The following is a 20,670-nucleotide window of genomic DNA, read 5'->3' as shown; positions in this document are numbered from 1 at the left end:
TACTTACAAACTGAAGATGTCACAAAGACTGATCATATCCACTATAAGAAATGCTCAGTTTAAGGCAATATGATGCTAAGTAGGCCCTCAAATTAGGTTCTTTTCAGGGAAGAATGTGCTCAGCTATCTGCACAGCACTTCAGCAGCAGCTCTGCAGGAACAGGGACTTTGACAGGAATCCCTTCCTGGTTCTGGAACTGTTAAAGCCAGAGCCCTTCTGCTGGCCTGGGCACACTGCAGGGAGTGAGGAACCTGCAGTCCTTGCTGGGATGCAAGGAGGGAGGAAGGAACTTCCTGAACTGTGAAGGAGGTTGGGCTCCCTGCTGACCAGGCACACAGTTTTGATGTTGTCATGGTTCCATCACAAGGAAAGGCAGAATTAATAGCCACAAGATCTATCAAAATTTCCATAGTCACCTGAATTGCTCCAGAGTGCTGGAGGAGAGGACGATGGTGGAAGCTGTTTTCTAGCTGACATGTAAAGGAGGAGGAGGAAAAAAGGAAAAAAAATAAAATTGATTGGGGTGCTACACTCTAATTAGAATTAGCTGCAGTGCTGGTGATGGCTGTGCTGTGTTACAATCTGTTTCATATCTACTCATAGTTATTTGCCTGAAAAACATGTATTTTAAGCTCAGTCTTACCTGAAATGAATGCTGCTTCTTTCCATTACCACTGTTGCTGGGAATTGAAATGGCTGCAGATACAGAACAGTGTAAAAACATGATGAGCTATGTAGCTTGGGAGCAATTGAGCAGCTGAATACTGCATTATTGAGAAATCATTCGCTACCTCTGGGTGTTAGTGAGAAACTGGAGAGTCCTAGACTGGCATTCAGGGCACAGCATAGGATGAATAAACATTACTGAGTGCTGAGTATTTGCTTGTGAATCCAGCATGGAGCTTCAGCAGTTGTGTGTCATCCCACTGCCTCCTCCAGGGCTGGCAACCCACACAAAAGGAATAGTGAACGCCAGGAGCCTTGTGGCAGGATTGTTTCCTAAATAACCAAATTTTCAATGAAATTAATTACATTTTCTTTGACATGCAGCAGGCAAAACAGCTATATTTTCAAGTGTCAGTATGTGGGAACCATTTAAATATATATCAGTAGTCCTCAAGGGGCTTGTATCTAGATAGGTGCATGAAATAGTTGTTTTTATGTGCATGCCTGTCTATTGCCAAATTATTCCTGGTTTAGTATTTTAGCGCTTCTCTAGTTAAGATAGGAATCTCTTTAGAACTGAAGGAGCTCAGTATTTTGTAAAATATATGTATAGCTCTGTCATTGTACAAATAATAAGCTGTAGATGCAAATGATCACTAATATTGCAAGTGTTAAGCTGCAAATTCTAATTCCTAGCTTCTTAGGTGATTGCAAATACAAATATTTCTTGACTCAGCATGGTATCACAAAACGTGGAACCTTCTCCTGTGCTGAGAGGTGGCTATTAAATATATCCCAAACCCTGTAAATCTCAGGTTATGGAATTTGTCCCAGAATCTGCTTTTGCTATGGTATTGTGCTGCAGAAACTCGTCCTGTATTTTTGAAAGCTAACACAAAATATCGACTCCATATGGTTTTGGAGATGTACTTAAAATATGAGCCAAGTTCAACCTGATGCTGTCTTGCTGAACCCTGAGCTAGTCTAAAACATTTTCTTTCAGAGGTGTGATCTCTGAAAGAAAAGATCATTCATCTCAATGAGATTTTAAGTCAAAGCCAAAAGAAATTATTTTAGTAACAGTTTTAAAACCTTTTCATTACTATCTATTTAAATCAAATGTCTTTAATTTAGGAGGAAATACAATTAGCGTGCTTATACCATATTTCCAAGAAGTTTCCCACCTCCATGTAGATTTCAAAACTCATATTGTTTTCTACCTTTGTAGCAAACCCAAGGACTTCAGTCTGTTTATACACAGCCATTTAAAAAAAATCTTTGGCATAGAAGGAGTTGGAAATAGGGAGAGAACAGTAGTCACAGTAAACAAGCTAGGGATTACTCTGTGGTATTGGACTACTTAAGCTATTGGGGTTAAGAGCTGGCTTTTCATTCTGTCCCAAAGATCATCTAAGGTTTCACTAAAATAAATGACCCTGTGCAGACTGGATTTTGAATATTCAGGTTAAAATAACTGGATTTAAAATTTAAGTTCAAGCAGTTACTGTATTTGCTGCTTGCTACACTAACTATTGTCAAAATAGAACATTTATTTATTCTATGCATATCATTACATGGGATGTACAATGAACATTTATTAATTCCACATCTCAGCAGGAGTGCACAGTGGCTCTTCAAAAAGGGAAAGCAGGTAGCAAGAATAGTAAGTTGAGTGATGGGAATCTCAAAGCCTCTTCTTTTGGCTTAAAGTTTATCTTGCAGGGAAGGACCATGGGTATAGCTGATCCACTGAAATTACTGATGGAAGAGACTTGTATTTGACTTGACATACTGGGCAGGAGCTTAAAGCAAAGCCAAAGAATTCCCCTCTAGAAAACAAGTATGTAAAAAAACACCTAATTTCTTTCAGTTCATAAAACCCCGAAACATTTCTCATTTATATCTCCATGTTTTTAATGGAAAACAAAGATGGTTTTTAAGATGAAAATGTTCTGTATTCACATGTGATTCTTAAAAAACACATGCTATTTTAAGCAGTGAATTGCAAGCCGGCCAGTGAAAGAAGCAGCAATATGTTCCTAGGAAATTTTCATTCCTCCCTCTGTTCAGCAGGGGAATGAAACTTACATTAATTCTGAAAAACAAGCATGAGCAGAGAAATTTAAAATCAGCTATAAGCTTTCTCTGTTTTTAACTCCAAAGAATGAACTGTATTGAGGACTGCAGCAATGCTTTCCTGTTTCAGTGCCATGCTGTTGGAGATCCAGGGCCCTCATACAAGGTTTTGAAAGTACTCCAGGAAGTCAAACTTCCAGGTATAGCTCTTTTACAGGGCCTGAAAAAATAGCCATAGTGTGTCCCCTTCCTCACTGCAGATGTACCAGTAACATATCGTGGACATCTGGAAATGTGTGCCTTGGAAACGTGTACCTGTGCACGGGCATAAAACAGTAGATGTGGATGTGCAGAGACATTTCAGTTCTTTTCAGAAATCCTGCCCCACTGAAGAAATGGGACCTGTCCCAGGGAAATGCACTGGGGCCAGAATTTCTCTAGCAGCATTAACTGGAGTTGTTTTCTCTAGAGCACATAGAGGGGATGCAGAGGGAAGACTGCATTTCAGCATAGAAATAAAATGTCGTCGTGTTTAGATTTGTTGGTTAATAACCCAGAGTCTTTGTGGAGTATAAAAAATAAGCTCTAAAAGAAAGAACCAAACCTCTTCAAGGCTGTATATTGTATTCCAGGTATACCTTCACTGTCAACATCCTACCTGAATATTAGCTAATGATTAATACTCTCATTCAAGTGAGGGTTTTGTCACTTTTAGGAGGTATTGTAAATCAACATGTGCTCTGAATATGCAAAAGTTCCTATAATTTTCAAGTGATTGATACAGTCATTTGACCAGGAGAAGTTTCAAGCATCAAAGAGTTAAAACTCCATTTCAGTAGAACTTCAGGGAACACTCTCATTGCTGCCTGGTTCCTTGCTGGCTCATTCAGAAAAACTGATGTTACATTATACATTAACATTTGTAAGTGTCATCTACATGAAAAATTTTTAGCTATTTCCATTTTTTAAATTGTAGTTAGTGAAACTTTTATGTATACAGACAAACTGGGCGGCCATAGGAAGATACTTAAAACTTGCTTATTTTGGTAGCCCATGGGACTTGTTGGCCACCTGGCTTACTGACCAGATATGTTTCCTGATTTAAGGAAACTGGCTGGGTGATTATGTAGTGTCACCAGCTAAATATGGCAAGACTCGAGGCTCACGGATTTCTCTTTAAAATGCAAAAATCATTAAAAAGCTGAAGGGCTGCCGTTCCTTTGTGCTGCTGGCAGGGAGGCAGGGGAGCCTGTTGGCTGGGGCAGCTCTGCCACCTGCAGCTCAGCGCCGGCAGGACCGCAGAGCAGCCTTCAGCACCGCCAACCCAAAAACCCTCCTGGAGGCGAGAGCCTTCATGAGGAGGGTAATCGCTAATTAAATTAGAAATAGAATACATTAGCTTATGGTATGCAAAAGGTAAAAGAGAGCTTTCACATCGGTCTTTATTGCTAATCTGCACCGCTTCCAGAATGAGCATCTGTTCTCAGAACAGAATAAAAACCCAGCATTAGAACAAAAATCATCAGGCTAAAACTATTCTTGGTGTGACTGGACTGATCTTAGAGCTGAATATGACTCCTCACTGATGAAGGCCAGTTTGTGGCCTGCTGATAACTGAGGTATTACAGGAAATTATGTGCGGATCCATATTCTCAGAACCCTTTAACTCCTGTCTGCAGTGCCAGCACTATCTCCTCATATAAGTCCCTTCTTGAAATACACTGGTTTTTGAAACCTGTAAATGCTAGTCTTCTCCTAAAAAAAAAAAAATTAAAAAATAAATAAAATTCTTCCAGATGTGTTTTACTAACACCAAAGAAAAAAGAAAAGCCCCAAATATACCTCGTTATGTTCCCTATTTTCACTTCCTTGAGCCCCAAGGGTATAGCATTACAATTTTGTCAGGTTGGATCCAAGTTCTCTAATTGATGAATTGTCCATAGGATCCACGTGGAACTCCAGGAAAGTCACAGCCAGTCTATATAGTACCAAAATGTGTGCATGGGTCCCAGTGTGTACTGGGCACCCACAAATGCAGGCTGCTTATGCCAGTGACCTGTTATGCCAGTGTGAAGTGTTCATCCCTAGAGCTGGCTCCAGCTCTCAGCTCTGACAGTGAAACAGCGATGGTTCTGAGTAATGGTCAGAAATCACCACAATGAGCTCAGATAAGAGGGCTAGAAACTAATTCTAATAATACTGGGTTATTAAGCAGAACGTAGAGTTCTTTCAGTGGGTTTTAGTACTGCAGAGGGAAAGTATATCATCTATTGTGATACACATTGTTCCAAGTATGTTTTAAAAGCTAAAACAAATATAATTTTTCTTTGAACTTTAAGCTTTACACACAATTAAGACACATCCTAGTGCCTGAAACATCCACATGGAGCTTTGTGTCCTTCTGCGACAGCAAGAGCAATCTGGTGGATCAGATCCAGCATCATCTAGGGCATTTCAGCTGGTACTACACACCTGTGCACAGGCATGTGGATCCCACCTCTAGTGTTGCCTAAGCCTGGAACTCGGAAATATCTGTCTTGTCAAGCATTGCCATTAAACGTTCGGTAATCCTAGGAATGTAGAAATTATTTCTGTAATCATACATCATCACCACACTAAATTCTTGAAGTCTTTAGGCTATTTTCTTGGGTGACTGATTTCAAGCTGTGAAGAAACTGCTTGTAGAAGAGATTGGTTTTGTTGGTGTTCCAAATATTATTAATATAGTACTATAGTAAAAACTTGTACGTTTTGGTGTTATCCAGTGCTTGAAAAAATGTTAAAATGGATGTTTTGAAGAAATCTCACAGAGGGAGACTAGATGATCTGTGGGGAATAGACAGTTTAAGCCTCAGGCTTCTTCTATATGCCAATGAATGCAGGAGTATAAAACATTCCATTAGCTTTGTTTTAGGAACTCACTCTGTCAACCCAGCCTGCTAGTTACCTGCTCACCAGTGGTTAAAGACAGCAGGTGGTTTTGGCCAATCAAGCTTTTAAATGCATCTTGTCCCCACATTTTTAATCTGTCTTTTTTGAAAAAAAACAGGCTACTGATTGTCACTGGCAAGTTCCTTGGACTTAAGATAATTGGAGCACAATCATTTCCTCTTTCGAGGATTTGGGTTTGAGTCACTTTAGATTTCAAGTAGGTCTCAAAGGTCACCAAAAAAGACTGTGAGATTTGATAGCAATAATTTTTAATCCAGTTCGTTTTACACTTATGCCCAATTCACATAAGTTAGATACATTTAAAACTATAGGGTTCAATGCCCTCCTATTACTCAAGTATCCAAAGCTGATCTTAAAATTTTTGGACTTTAGAGGAAGAAAATGAATTCCCCAAAAAGCAGAACAAGAATTCATGTGAGTGGGTACAGCTCCCAAGTGCCCAGAAGATGAGACTTTCCCATGTCCTAGAGTAGGGCTCTCAGTACCCATATTTTTTTTCTCTTTGCACGTAAGATCAGTCAAGCATTTCTACATATTGGGTCTGTATTCAATTTTAATCTTGTGTGTGAAGGGAAAGAGATTATGTACAATATTAGCAGTCGAGATATCCACAGGCAGCAGGGACAGAATAGTTCTCAGTGCACATTACGGTTAGAGCACAATAGCAAACATCTTTGCCAAGATGATAAAGAAGAAGCATTCTCTTTGTTGCCAATAATGAATATCTAGGGAAGAGTAAGTATATAATGAATAAGGTGTCCCTAAGGAAATGTTGGAAGAACCTACATATATATTTACATATTTTTAGTCCCAGCAGCAGTAGAGCTATGTGAGTCTAGTGCTCTGCCCAGGGTAACTAGTTTGTTCAGAATCATCACAAATATCTTTTCATGCTTGCTGCTATCTGCTCATACTGAGAAAATTTAGGCAGCTGTGCCAGAAAACCAGACTTTTGAGAGTCAAAACAATGGTGTCCTTTATGATCACAAACCTCTTTCTCTCTCACATACACACACGCACAAAACCTGAGCAAGCACCTGCAGGTCTCAGAATAAATTGAATATGAACTAAAATACAACACCTTTTCACAGCATAAACTGGATCCTGCATATATTTTAGGACCTGATGATCTTAATTTTTGTTAGAATATTGAACTAGATGAAAATCCAAACCCAGAGTGCACTATCTGATAGCAGCTTTCTATTATCTTGTAGATATCTGTAGTATCTGTAGATTATCTTGTAGATATTTTTTTACAAAAAATATGTAAAAATTATGTAAGAAAAAGTCAAAGAGGCAACTGCAGATTCAATTTCTACAGTTGGAAAAAAATAATCTCTCATACTGAAGCTCTTCATTCTCCCTGCTGCTTTATGTTATATCTCTGTTTTAACTTCTGTTAATGAAAGGCTCATCAAACAGCAGTGCCAATGCACAGTAATATTTAAATGCTGAATTAGTCTCAGTCTTCATGGCAGCTCCCTTTCAACTATTTTCCCTGAATACTTTGCATCCCCATTTATATGAATGAGAGAAGGGTGCACATGGGGAGAGTGGAGCAAGCATTGCTCAGCCCTGCAGCCCAGAGAGAAGAATTTGTTTCCTGTCTTATATATTTGTAACAGAACTAAGGAAAAACGTCTCCTGATGAAGTAAATCCTGGATACTCCTTCAGCAAAACTTCCTAAAATTAAGTAAATAATTTAAAACAAGAGTTTGCTTAAGTTACATCTTTCTTCAGTTGCCATTCTAACTTCTAATCATTTGATCAACTTGTTGCCCTGCTTCTGTTGGTAAAAAAAGCCAAACCTGTCCCTACTTCTAAATGCAGTTCTGCTTTGAAAAATGAGTAAAAATGACATGTAGGCTCCATGCTTATTCTGTACCAGCTACTTCTTTATCGTATGTGCTCAGTTTGCAAGTAAGGAACCATTTCCTCCTATGTGCCAGCCCTGCAAATTTCAGGTAGAACCTTTAGGTCAACTTGGATTTTTTTTTTCAAATTCAGGATACCTAAAAATCAAGGCTCTGGCAAACAAGAGTAAGCACTCAGTTACACATGTGAAATTTTGTAGCCTTCTATGACTTTGAGTGAGGTTTAAATGAGGAAATGATTCTGTGGTTATAAATAGAAGAGAATAGAAAGCAGTGCAGTGCTCTTTCTGCTGGATCTGCTGTGCTAACAGAAGTAGAAAGCAGTGAACAATATTTTTAATTATTAAGTGAACAGATAGAAAATATATAAGACTCTATTTTAAAAAAAGGTGTTTGAAATTCCATGTTTTCAGAAATCTCTGTGTCATATATTCAGCGTTAAAGCAGACAAGAAAAATAAAATACTTCTCTCTTTTTCTCATTTGTGTCATTCATGTGATAGGAGGAGAGTGTATAGTCCTCATATGACAAAAAATCCCAAAATTACCTGGATTATTTTGCATGCAATATCAAAATAAAATATAAGAAGTTTTCATTGTGGTGTACAGCAGGTCAGAAGAACACATTTTGCTGTAGGGGAAAGATAATCCACTCTGGGCATTTTGTTATTTATTAATCTTTGCAGCTTTGGCAATGAAGCATGAACATTTTCTAGTTTTCTGAAATCTCTGTAGCCTGGAAGACTAGAGTTGAAGTTTATCTGACACATCCAAAAATTACCTAGGATACTAAATAGCAAGAAAAGTTTTCCCTATTCAGAGTTTTGATTTTGCAAGTGCAGATTAAACTGAACTGTACAGGGCATGCTCTGTTAGCAAGAGTAAAAAAAATCCAAAAATGCAATTATAATTACCAACTATGTAAATACTGATCAATGGAGGCTTTGCTTGGATGAAATTGTTCTATTCTGATTTTTTTCTTCCAGTTGTGTGTAATACTGGAGCCAATGCAGGAACTGATGTCAAGACATAAAACTTACAATCTAAGTCCTCGAGACTGCTTGAAGACTTGCTTATTTCAAAAATGGCAGAGAATGGTGGCCCCACCAGGTATGTTTCACTTCCAATATTCCACTTATCTTATAGTAAAATTAATAGAGAAGCAATGGGAAAGTTTACTTATAAAGGAAAGTAATAAAAATTAACAATGCTTCCAAAGCAAGCCTGAAAATTATTCTGATATTTTATGATTTCAGTCTGACACAACTGATTTATGGATGTGCACACTGAGATGGCTTCACTGTGACTAGGATATAATTTAGTACAAAAATATGTGTAGATGGAATGCAAAATGCCTACTGGCTCCATTAGAATTCATTGTTTATGTAATCCTGCTTCCTGCTGTGACTCTGAAATTACAGCTACAATTCATAATTAATTGTCTTTGAGACTAATATCAAGTTATTTACAGGCCTGGACCTAACCTCCTTCCTCTTACACCTCAAAATAATAACTCTCTTTTTTCAGATTATAAAAGTTTTTATATCTAAGAGTGTTCACATGGGTACCCAGGCCAAATTTGGAGAAGAACAATTGCCCCTCTGTGCTTTGCCAGTTTAAGCAAAGCTGTGTAATTTGTCCTGATTAGATCTGAGTTTTGCAGGCTTGCAGGGCAATGGCATTAGCACACTTTATGGGTTCTCTGGGGAGCAGCAGTTTTAAAGGTGAAGCCCACACAAGATGTAGAGGGAACTCAAAGGGTGGTTGCTTGTTGCTTGCTGCATGGATGGCAGCAATAGGGTAGAAAGCTCCTTTACCCTTTGTCTCTGGCTGGATCATTTGAGGCTGTACCCTACATCACAGTAAGACCTGCATTTTTGTTTAGCACTGTTTCTTGCTGTGTGACCTTCAGCAAGTTCCACAGTCACTTGGACCATAATGATCATTATCATGATACTCCCATCAGGAAAATCCTTTTGAATACCTTTATAAGCAATGCTGGGATAATAAGCTTTTTTAATCCATCAAAAAAATTTGAAAGCAGATTCCATTAGTTTGGGTCCAAATATCATTCTATGGTTTGTATGTTAAATCTAACACAACTGCTACTATTAAACTTAGCAATTTAAAACTAATTGAAAAAATATTTCAGTATTTCTTATGGATCATTTTAGTTCATGCTTTACAGTATCTGCCATTTGCTTTCCTTCTTACCATTTTATTGCAGCAGAACCCACAAGACAACCAACAACCAAACGGAGAAAAAGGAAAAACTCTACCAGCAGCACTTCCAACAGTAGTGCTGGGAACAACGCAAATAGTACCAACAGCAAGAAAAAGTCAGCTGCTGCAAACCTGAGTCTATCAAGTCAGGTACCTGTAAGTCTCACTTTCCTTTTAGGCCTGAATCACTTACAGTGCTTTAATTCTTTGCATACCTTGTAAAGAAGGTGCATTCTTGAGCCAAAACTATCACAAGCAAAAGGCAAACTTGCACAGTGTGCTGTGGAAGCTGGGGAATTAGTGGAGAGGTGTGAAGAAGCTGTTCTGTAGTGCAGTTTTAATGCAGGACCCTCAAATAGAAGTGCCCTGAGGATCAGATGTGATCTTTTAATGGTCTGGGCCAGTTCCCCTTTTTGTCAGGGGGAGTCTCTCCACTAGTGGTGGGACTAGTATCAGGCCTCGTGTTTTCAGACATAGCATGAGCCTTTCAGAATTCTTCTGCCAGGTGCTAAGTGGGGATGTGTCCTGGTGGTGCAGGACAGCTGTGCCTGAGGAAGCCACTGGTCTCTCTGTGTTAGTACCTTACCTCTGATTGGTGCCAGGATCAGATGCTGAACAGGAGCAGGTTATGATTTCTCTTACCTGCAGAGCTTATCTCTTTGTCCAATCACTCCACCTGCAGAGGGTAGATCCCCTGGAATGTGGCTCTCAGTTTATCCACCCTGCTAGCTGTAACTGTTGACATCCTAACTGTATAGGGAGACACCAAGTCATTTCCAGGATAGCAACTGTCTCAGCACTTTAATAATGTCACATTTATTGCCTTAGTCATAATATAGGGTAATCAGACCCCAAATTGTGACAAAGTGTGCCTTGGTCAACAAGGAGATAGCTTATGCATTTTAAAGCTTGGGAAATTAATTTGATATTATAGGAACCATAAAGTCATATCCTGAGAATAACATGCAGGTATTTTTATTGGATTTCTGGTCAGCAGATAGGAAGGGGTTAGGTCTACTCTGAAACCTGATAAAGGATATAGGTGTTTTGTTAGCACAAAGCAGACACTTCCTAGGAATATCCAGATTAAAAAAAAAAAAAAGAGGAGTAGGCTAATACCAGTGAAATGAAATTAAGATTTTTGTTTAGCAACTGATTTAGCAATCCACTAGTTTACAGCTTTGGGCTTCAGTACATTAAACTCATATTTCCTCCGTGTCATATTAAAATTGGCTCGCACCCCCAGAGTCAGATTCTTTCCCTAATATAGGCATCTCTGTGCTTTTCTGGCAGCACCAAGCAGTCAGAAGGCTGACTACCTGATCTCCTGGTGGCAGGCACTACTCTACCCCACTGATGGTGTCTGCCAGAAAAAACCTTTGGATGAATATTCAACCATATTTAAGAAAAAACTGCAATGAAGTGCAAACCCAAGCAACCAGCTAGTTCCCTGTTGTCTCCAACTTTAAAGGACAGTAGAAAAATTTTCTGTCAGCTACACTCTGCTCAGAATTCAGCAGGACCAGAATCTGTCCCCCTCCTTCTCTTCAGCCTGCTCCTCCCTGGAGAGAGGACATTTGTTGCCTTCAGTGGCAGCCTTGTGTACTTGAATGTTTGAATGTGACTGAGCCCTCTGATAGTTACCTGTCACTCCCACTGATATTGAAAGTAACTTCAGGTGCTGAAGGCCGCTTCTGACAGATGAAGTAGTCAAGGCTGCTCTTCTGATGGAGATGACAGCTGAGCATCTGACACATATTGGTGAAGTTTATTATGATATGAGGGATGGATTTTTAGCCTTCATTTACTTTCAGGATGTTGCATACTCAATGTTTTTCAATATTTTTTGCTTTCTGTACCAGAGTAGCAAAATGGTCCAAACTCTTTTGTATGGAGGATCAGGTTCCATTTTTAGGACACTTTTCCTTTCCATCTGCAAAGGGGAAAATGCTTAGCTGTTCGATTTGACATACTAACAGCTCTTCCCATCTTCCCCACAGCAAAGATAGCAAACCAGATGGAATTGATGGTTTGGCCACCCTATAGAGTAGACAGAACTCAAAATAATTTTAGCAGGAGGATATTTTGGTGTAAAACTATTCAACACTTTTCAGTTTAATAAAGAGATGTTATCCCACGCTTCTTCAAAATTATGCATTCTTTGAAGTGGACCTTGTTGTCATTGCTTTCTGAAGATAGCTGCAGGTAGCAGTAACTTGCTTTCTGTTTCTTTCCCATAACTGTACCTCAAACTGTATCACTTAGTAGTTAATATTTGGTTTCCCTTACATGCAGTAGAAGACAAGAGATCTTTGAACACAATTTTGCAGTTTTCAATTCACTAAAATATTCATTTGGCCGTACAGCTTTCTGTGAATGGGACTTTCCTACCCAGTAGAAAAAAACCCCACCCTACTGAAATCATTCACTTTCAGTGTTAAAAGCATTTCCCCTCTACTTATAAGAGCAGGGGAATGGAATCACTGCATCTTCTATCCAGATTACTCAAATAACCAGAGATAGCTTCAGTTCCATTTTTCTCATCCTCCTCTCTGGAGACCCCCACAATGAGCTCATATCTGTATCAACCCTGGATTAATATGAAGTCCTGTATTCCAACTTTCTCTTTTTTTCTAGTGATTTCTTCCCTGCCAGCAAAGTCAGTCTATCCACCATAATCACATCTCATTTCCTGTCTCTTTTATGCTTCTGTGTTGTTTTAACTTTGATAGTAAATTAATCCTGATTAAATAGTGTTTTCTTAGCCTCTATTCCATGTGATGTTTCTTGATTTAGGACATTAGTAATTATTCCCTTTTGCTCCTACATTAATGCTGCATAAACTCTGACACATATGTTAAATTATCATACACCTCATCCACACTTCTCACTCACACCATTAACTTCTGTTTCTTTAATGAGGTCTTCAAGCCTGGGGAGGCAAATGTCCCATGTTCAGGATAGTGTCCAGAAAACAGAAGTACCGTCAGCTGTGGCAAAGCTTGAAACGTCAGAGTTTTCTCATTTTCCTCACAACCTCTTCCAGCTCTTCAGATAAATACATCAGTCTGAGAAAACCTTGATTAATGAGGGAATGTTACTTGTCACCTAGACATTCTTCTACTAGTAGAAGGAGAAGGTTGTGCCATTTCCTCCACCTTATTTCCTGATCAGTTGTCCAGGCAGGGACAGTGCAGACAATACAGAGCCAAGCTCAGAAAGAGAAATGACATGATTGTGTTTCTGTGCATGGGTCAGGTTGGCACTGCATCCTGAGGTTCAGTTGTTGAAGCCTACTCAATCAGTATCATTTGTGCTCCTTGTGCTGCCTTAAATTTATTAGCACTTCCACAGTGCTGACACTTTCTGATACATCCCTAGTGACAATCCATAAAAGCATCTGAAGGGTTTCTGCTAGTGGGTCGTTATCTTCCCTCTCATCAGGAATTTGAAAATGTTCGCTCTGAGTCCATCCTCTTATCTCTAACTATTGTTTAAACTTTCTCAACTGTGGTAATTAAAATACAAAATTTTGTCCTTTTGACAGTCACTTGCACTCTATTGTACCCATTTTATCTTATGATGGTGGGATAAACTGTGGTTTCTGTGATTCTGTTGATTCTCAGGCTACTGATTGCAGTCCTTCAGTATCTCTTGTCAGCATGACTCTTCTGGCCCAAGTCCCTTGTTTAATGCCTATTCTATGTATTACATATTTCCTACATTCTTAACACAAATGCAGTTAGCCAGTGTGCCCCATGACTGCACCACACAACTCATCCTTAGGTTGGCCCATTGCTTGTCCAGTGATGCTTTTGACCCAAATCCTGTAGGTGCTGAGACAACACACAGTAGTGTGGTGAAAGTAGAACTAAGTGCTGGTAAAGTCAGTCCGATAGCACAAATACAAAAACGTTTTTCTCACCAGAAGTTTTCTTTTCTCAGGCTCTCGTGGGTGCAGGCTCAGTACTGCCAGTACTTCCCATAGATGCATTGGCTGGTTATAGTGCATAAAGAAAACAGACAGGACAGGGACCCAGAAACTGTAGTCCACTCATCTGCCTTAGTCTCAGCAGATGCCAGTAATTTAAACTTGGATCTGTTCATATTCTCAATCGCATCTGATCTTTGGAAGGCTCATTGGGCAGAAACTGGAGTTACCAATTTCCACTTTCCTCTAGACAAAGAGCAATGAGCAAGAGTTCTACAAGGTTCATAGAAAACCTGCCTTTCTAATGTTAGCCTTCCTATCATTTTAAAGAAGTTAGTTATCTAATTTGGGAGTGTCATTGTCTTACCGCTTACACAGTACTAATAATTTCCCTTAGTATTTGAAGCTAACTGCAACATTTTCAAGCATTCTTACTGGCTAAAATCATGCTCCTTAGCATTTTTCATATTCTTCTGTTTCAAATAAAACTTTCTGGAAAGCCCAAACCTTTGTACTGTAGAGCAGTGTAGCCGTGGAAAGGGGTTTTAACCCTTTAAGTGCAGAGGAAATAAGATGCACAGCTACATGGTCGTCTTTCATGACAGGAAGAAAGAGACAAGTTTATTCAGAAACACACTTGGTTTTATAGCATGACTCACAACTCCAAGAGTAGAGAAAAGGTGACTGGTTCAGAGAGAAGACACCCCATTCCCAGGGCCTGGTCACGCACCACAACAGGTGTTCTATCTTTGTTATTAATTCCTTTTTATTTTGACCAAATTATCACCCTGGGAGAAATTCTCCCTAGCCTTGAGCTGGACCAGCTTATTGGCTGGGAACAGAGCTGAAAAGCTCCAGCCTGGAATATTTTTCAGGCTGTAAATTTCTTACTTTTTCAATATGTGTCCCACAGAGCAGTGATTTGTATATTGTGATCTGTGGATTACAGGTATAAGCAAGGTCATCAGAAGGGGCCTATACAGCTATTTTCACCTAAATGTTACTCTCTGTTAAGTTTAATTAAAACAGGGCACATTGATCCATTTTCATATATTTGAAGAGTGATAGCAATCCACACCTCTCACAAACTCTAGGAACCATTGCTCTATGCTGCTCCCAGTCATCACCACAGACATTAACAGGTGGATCTTGCTTTCATTTACTAAAGAAGATCCTGTTGAGTGTAATGCTGTAACCATGAACCCAGTGAAATATCATTTGTTGGAAAGAATAAAGCATCACTACATGCCACTGTGTAAATGTAAATTCTTTTTCACATCCAGAGTCTGAAGTAGAACCTCCTTGCACTCTTTAAGCAAGTTACATACCTCAATAGTCTCTCTTTCTCTTTGTAGCTCTCTGTAAGCTCCTCAGAAACCAAATCCATAAATAAACCTGCTGATGTGGAAGGGAGCAATACAGTCTCTCATGTGTTTCAGAAACGGGGTAGGTTTAGGTGGTTTGTAATGGATGTTGTGGAACCAGAGCTGCAGTTACAGGGCCAGAGATTAGTGTCAGAAATTATCACATGTCTCAAAACCATGCAATTCAGAATCTAAGATTTAGTAAGGAGATGAGAGAATAACTTTGTTTCCAGTTCTCGTGCTTTAGGAAAAACATTCCAAACAAGAACAGAATGTCAAGTTAACAGTGAGAATTATGATGAGATGTGAAAGATTTTTCTCTAGAAAGTGTTTACTCTGAAACCTAATTAAAATGTCAGTTCTGTTTCTAAAGATCATTTCAATACCAACATCAGTCTGATGTTCTTCTCGTGGAAGCAGTGACCATTATGGGTGTGGGCAGCAGTGGGGCTCTCAGTCATTAATAATTTTTGTGCCAAGGAACTAAAAAGTCAATTATTAAAATAAATACCGCTAACACAAATCTGTAAAAAGGAAAGCAGGAGGAGGAACCCTTCTTGTTTTGACTTAGTACTTAGAGGTATGCTACCTGCTCAAACGAGTGCAACCTCCAGTCCTTGAAAGGATGAGATATGCTTGAATTATATACTTAAGAGTGCCAGGCATTTTTAATTACCTTAGGCTTGTGAAGTTTGTCTACTTGTAGGGGCTGTGACAAGAGAGCTATGAACTGATCACTGTAACACACTGGGCAAGGCTATGTATTAACAGCAGCAAAGCTGGCAGCTCAGGGATGGGGAATTTTATATGGCCCACCAGATATTTTTACCTCCAAACTTCACTAAGACATTGTTTAGACATAGGATGATCCCATTTAAAAGTATAGTCACTTAACTGAGCAAGGCAGAGTTAAATTTTGAGGCTTGGTATAAAAAAAGAGATGAAACCTAGAAATGACCAGTCTGTTAAATAGAAGTGCTTGCATTTGAGTGTTGTGTGAAGTGATCTCTGTGTATAGTTTATGTGCATCTATTTAAGTTTGGATGGCAACTAGGGTTATTACAGGATGAAAAGTATGATATACATGAAAGCTGCTTTTGTGGTTATATTATAGAATACTACATTTCTATCACATAATGTAAAACAACCACTGCTTTATTTACAGTGCTTCACTACAACCATATTTTACTATCATGAGACATTCCTTGACCAAAAATGTTGTTTCTAATCACAGAGTAAATTAATAAGATTGAGTGACTACAGTCTAAATTTTTTTAAACTAATTTAGTCAAATATGTGCTGCCATAACTAGGCCATAGCAGTGTGTGCTGCCATGCAAGAGACTAGGGTTTAATTCTTGGATTCTGCTTCTCACTCCATGAGCAGGAGCTAGGAGCACTCCAGAGCTGCAGCCTCAACCCTGGGAGGGATGGAGCCTTGTGTCATTCAACAGCAGTGACCCCCACTGGCCAATTTAAGGAGAAGCATTGAGGGGCTCTAAAAGGAGTCACTTCCAGTCCTCCTCAGAGGTTGGTGGTCATTGCACGGGATCTAGTGAGTGGAGGTTCAATGGGGTGCACTTGGTGGGGTCTTCAGCTTTCAGTCTGAGGAGCAGAATCCTCTGGGGAAGAGACAGCATGTGCGCTTCCTGAGACACTATTTTTGCCTGATATAAGTGGCAAGATTGTAAAGAATTTTTTTTCAGATGTCCTGTAAAGAATGCTGTGATATCAGTCTTTTAAATAGAGGGAAAACTCCACTAACCTCAATATAACTGTAGTTCAATTCCCAGAGAGAGAGAGAGAGACTCAATAGCATAGAGGGAAATACAAGTGCAAACTGTTTTCTCAGGGGGAGTCATTATACGAAAGGAGTAATATTTGCAATGAACCTGAGAAATTAGAGGTGGAAATACTTAAAGGTCATTGAACATCACTGATGCACGAATGTTTCCTACCACAGACTGAGATTTTTTCCTAGCCTAGTGTTAGGTGACCTGAGCAGTAAAACTATCACTGTTCCAGTGGGATCATTAATCCTCAGCCTGCCATTATCAGTAACAGGAATATTGTCTTAGCAGTGGGGATTACATTTTTGTTTACTTAATGCCATCTTACTACCCTAGACTACATCTCCTCAGATTAGCCTAAAGTGATTGTCTTCCTTTCAGCACTTGCAGCTATTAAGCATATTTCCCCTCCCAATCATTTTGTGGATATAAAAATTCTTTCACGTGTCCTCCCCAGCCAGCTGTTGCCGCCCCATAGTGATTTTTGATGCGCTTGTCTAAGTCTCATCCAAGTCACTGACTCCTTGCTGGTATGGCAACAGAGAGAACCTGAGGCCTGTCCTTGAGAATGCTGAACTAAAAGGAACTCTTGCCACCTTGGTCTGTGGTTCTGTGTTCCAGCCACTGTGGTCCTTTTTGCCTGCCATATATCACTGCACACTCACACCCAGCTCGCTGTCCTCTGCCAGGTCTCTTTCATCATTAATGCTCTCGCAGTACAGTGGGATCAGGGCTGGTTCAGCAGTGCACACTATATATTGCCTGTTGTTTAGAGAGATGGGATAAATTAGAATAAACCTTTGCTTATGAACACCTTTGTCTTTTAAACTTCTATGTCACAAAGCTGTGTGTGAGGTACTTTTAATCAAATATTTTATGGATACCTGGAGTAACAAAACAGACAATTTTCATATACTCACAAATTTTTTACGTAGCACAGGCTGAAAATGCGACACAAACATCCTTTTGTAACATGCCAGCCTTTGCTGAGGGATATCAAGAAACTGAAAACACTTGCAGGCAATAACTTGTATTGTTTTGTGGTGAAGGAAGTAGATATCTGATTAAAAAGAAACCTTATTAAATGCAAACATTTGTCTTCTGTTTGCTTTTAACATTCATAAGGAGGAGCAGATCCTTTAAAAAATGAATCCGTTGTTCACTAGGATTCTTGGAAAGGCTTGTTAAATCAGCAGGAACAAAGCTACACATCTGGAATTATTGCACTTCTACCAAGCACTACCTGATGCCCTGACACCTGAGCTGCATGAAAAGATGCATCCCACATATTTCTTTAGCTGTTAGCACAGCAGCCTGATTCTCCCTTGAACAGGGAGAACAAGAGAGCTCTCTGGCTTTGCACCTTTGCTTTCCAATCTCAAGTTTGCACCTTTCTATCCCATGCTGCTTAGGTTTTTTTTGCAGCAAATCTGTGATGCACTGGAGTACAGTAGGCGGTTTACTTGTTTTCATGGAAGGACAATTTGTACTTAAAGCAGTGATTAGATGAATTCTTTCTTTCTTGCATGCTTTAGTTTCTGATGAGTACTAGTTTCATCAGTGTAATTATAATTAGCACTCTTCATCTTGCTTTTACGGTACCAGCTGGACAGATTGGTCCTCTTACTGCACAGATTGGCGGCAGGGTTGCCTACATGGAGTTAGGTGACAGGCACCATGAAATAACAGATGGTAAATTCAGGGCTTGTTGGCAATCAGCAGGTTTTTGCTAATGACTTAATTAGCTATGCAAATTGTCAAATCAGTGTGAACATTGTTTTTATCGAAAACTTTACCTAAATTAATTACCATAATTAAGTAGCAGAATGTCAAGTATATTGGATGCGTAAAAGGGCTTGGCTGGCTATGGATAAGAGAGTTACCATCTTTATTAGAGTGCTGTGCTCCATGTTTGAGAAGTCTGAGGATAAGAAATGTGGTTTCTTTTAAAATACGCATATCACCAAGTTCCAACTGAGATACACCCTGGTGCCTTTCCAAAGAAAATGGCTCAGGAAGGATTTACTGGATAAAGGCTACATATTTCAAGGAGAAGTTTAAAGGCAGTTTCATAGCCTGTTTATTTGCTTAAAATTAGGCATGTTTTTCAGCTTATCTGATTTTCAGTTCTGGGGTTTCTGAGATCCAGAGCCATGAGCATGCGGCTATAGAGATTTGTTATAGTTTTTAATTATATTAGAAATAAAGTGTAAGCCTCTCTCCTTGTTCCTGCTATATGGGAACTTTTAACTCTTGTTCAAATGTCACAAAGTTAAAGAGATGCAAATTCTCTAACCTAATTTTTTTAAGTTGATTTTTTCTCTCTCAAGGTTTCCATATAACAAATATTGGGTGCTGTTCACAGGATGTGATGGTGGTAGGAGAACCAACTCTGATGGGCGGCGAATTTGGGGATGAAGACGAAAGGCTTATCACTAGATTAGAGAATACACAGTATGATGCAGCAAATGGCATGGATGATGAAGAAGATTTCAACAATTCACCTGCACTGGGAAATAACAGCCCGTGGAACAGCAAACCTCCTGCTAACCAGGAGACTAAATCTGAAAACCCCACACCACAAGCTTCCCAATAGGTTATTCTGCAGCAGTGCCCACTGCAATGTACCTCAGTGGGTTATTAATTACTGTTTCACAGCATTCTTCAAAATAAAATTTAAACAAAACACCTTTCAAATGATACAGTATCTATTTCTAAACTAAAACTATCCAACTTTTTTTCGTTAGGGAAAACTCTTGTATAAGCTTCCATATACGTTTCTTGGAAGTATTGTCATACAGCTAGATACTGGCACTGACCTCAATTAAAATAATTGAAAATTAAACAGCATTTCATGGCAAATTTCTAACAGTGCATTTTATTGGAAGGGGTTGTTTTTTTCCTCATCAAACAATGGCCATATTTTAACAAGTCATCAGTGCTCAGGATCTCATTAACATAACTATGTAAAACTTTTTACAATTGTAATATATTTTCTGCTTTTCAACTTGCACCTGAAATTTCTTGTTTCAGAAAAATATCAGCTTTTAAGGAAAAGTAATTTAAAGTAACTTTTGTTCATTGTTTTACTTTTCTTTCATCAGTTAATCATTTAAAGGATCCAGCATTTTTCATTTACATTTAGCTGATGCCAGTAGATACTCTATCCATCATTTAATAAAAATACTGAAACAAGAAATGTCTTTTTTTCATCGAAGACATGAGAAATATTTTTATGTGGAAAAAGACACCCAGTCCTATGAGAGTTTATGCTTTGTAAAATTGCTGTCGATCCAGATATTTTAAAGCCATGTAATCCATTAACTTTGTGGGCAGCTTAATAAATCTAAAACTTTTGTGTTTTTATTATTGTATCTGAGTTGGCTTTGTTGTTATTTCTTTTCATAGTATATTTCTTGTATAATATTTTTGTAAAGCCCTCATTTTTTGTTTTACTTTTTTGTTTCGTTTTGTTTTTTATTCCGGTGTATTTATGTGAAACTTTATAAAAGAAACTAATTTTTTTCATTTACATATTAATATGTTCAACTCATCATGTAAAGACACAGTGAGTCAGTGTGTTATATAATACAACTGTATTTTATGTATGCTTTGCCAATAAGTGTGCCAATAAACTGTGTTAACAAATGTGCTCTTATACAGTGCATTTACAGTTCCTTGTATGCACAACACACACACCTGTGTTCAGGATCATGCACCAGGGACTTCTGGAATTAGTGTTTTACTGAATTGCAGTCTTTTTGCAGCTAAAGGGAAAGCCTATGGTTTGGTGT

At 38.8% G+C, this 20,670-nt stretch overlaps 1 protein-coding gene across 16 annotated transcripts in view; it reads left to right on the top strand.

Moving 5' to 3' along the window:
* The window catches only part of LDB2 (LIM domain binding 2), a 363,991-nt gene extending 343,457 nt beyond the window's left edge, over positions 1-20,534 (top strand). For 3 of the 16 annotated variants that reach the window (XM_088163182.1, XM_088163183.1, XM_088163178.1), the window contains 3 exons: positions 8,556-8,679; positions 9,797-9,948; positions 19,242-20,534. In XM_088163182.1, the coding sequence (XP_088019308.1) occupies positions 8,556-8,679; positions 9,797-9,948; positions 19,242-19,472 (507 nt within the window). In that variant the 3' untranslated portion in view covers positions 19,473-20,534. Of the gene's footprint in view, positions 1-8,555; positions 8,680-9,796; positions 9,949-16,473; positions 16,617-19,206 lie in introns of all 16 variants that reach the window. The other 13 variants (XM_088163192.1, XM_088163189.1, XM_088163184.1 and 10 more) reach the window with 11 other exon arrangements.
* The last annotated feature ends 136 nt before the right edge of the window (positions 20,535-20,670 follow it).

This window comes from Sturnus vulgaris, chromosome 4 (genome assembly GCF_052056855.1).
Source record: "Sturnus vulgaris isolate bStuVul1 chromosome 4, bStuVul1.hap1, whole genome shotgun sequence".
NCBI lineage: Eukaryota > Metazoa > Chordata > Aves > Passeriformes > Sturnidae > Sturnus > Sturnus vulgaris.
This window is presented reverse-complemented; position numbering and strand designations above follow the sequence as displayed.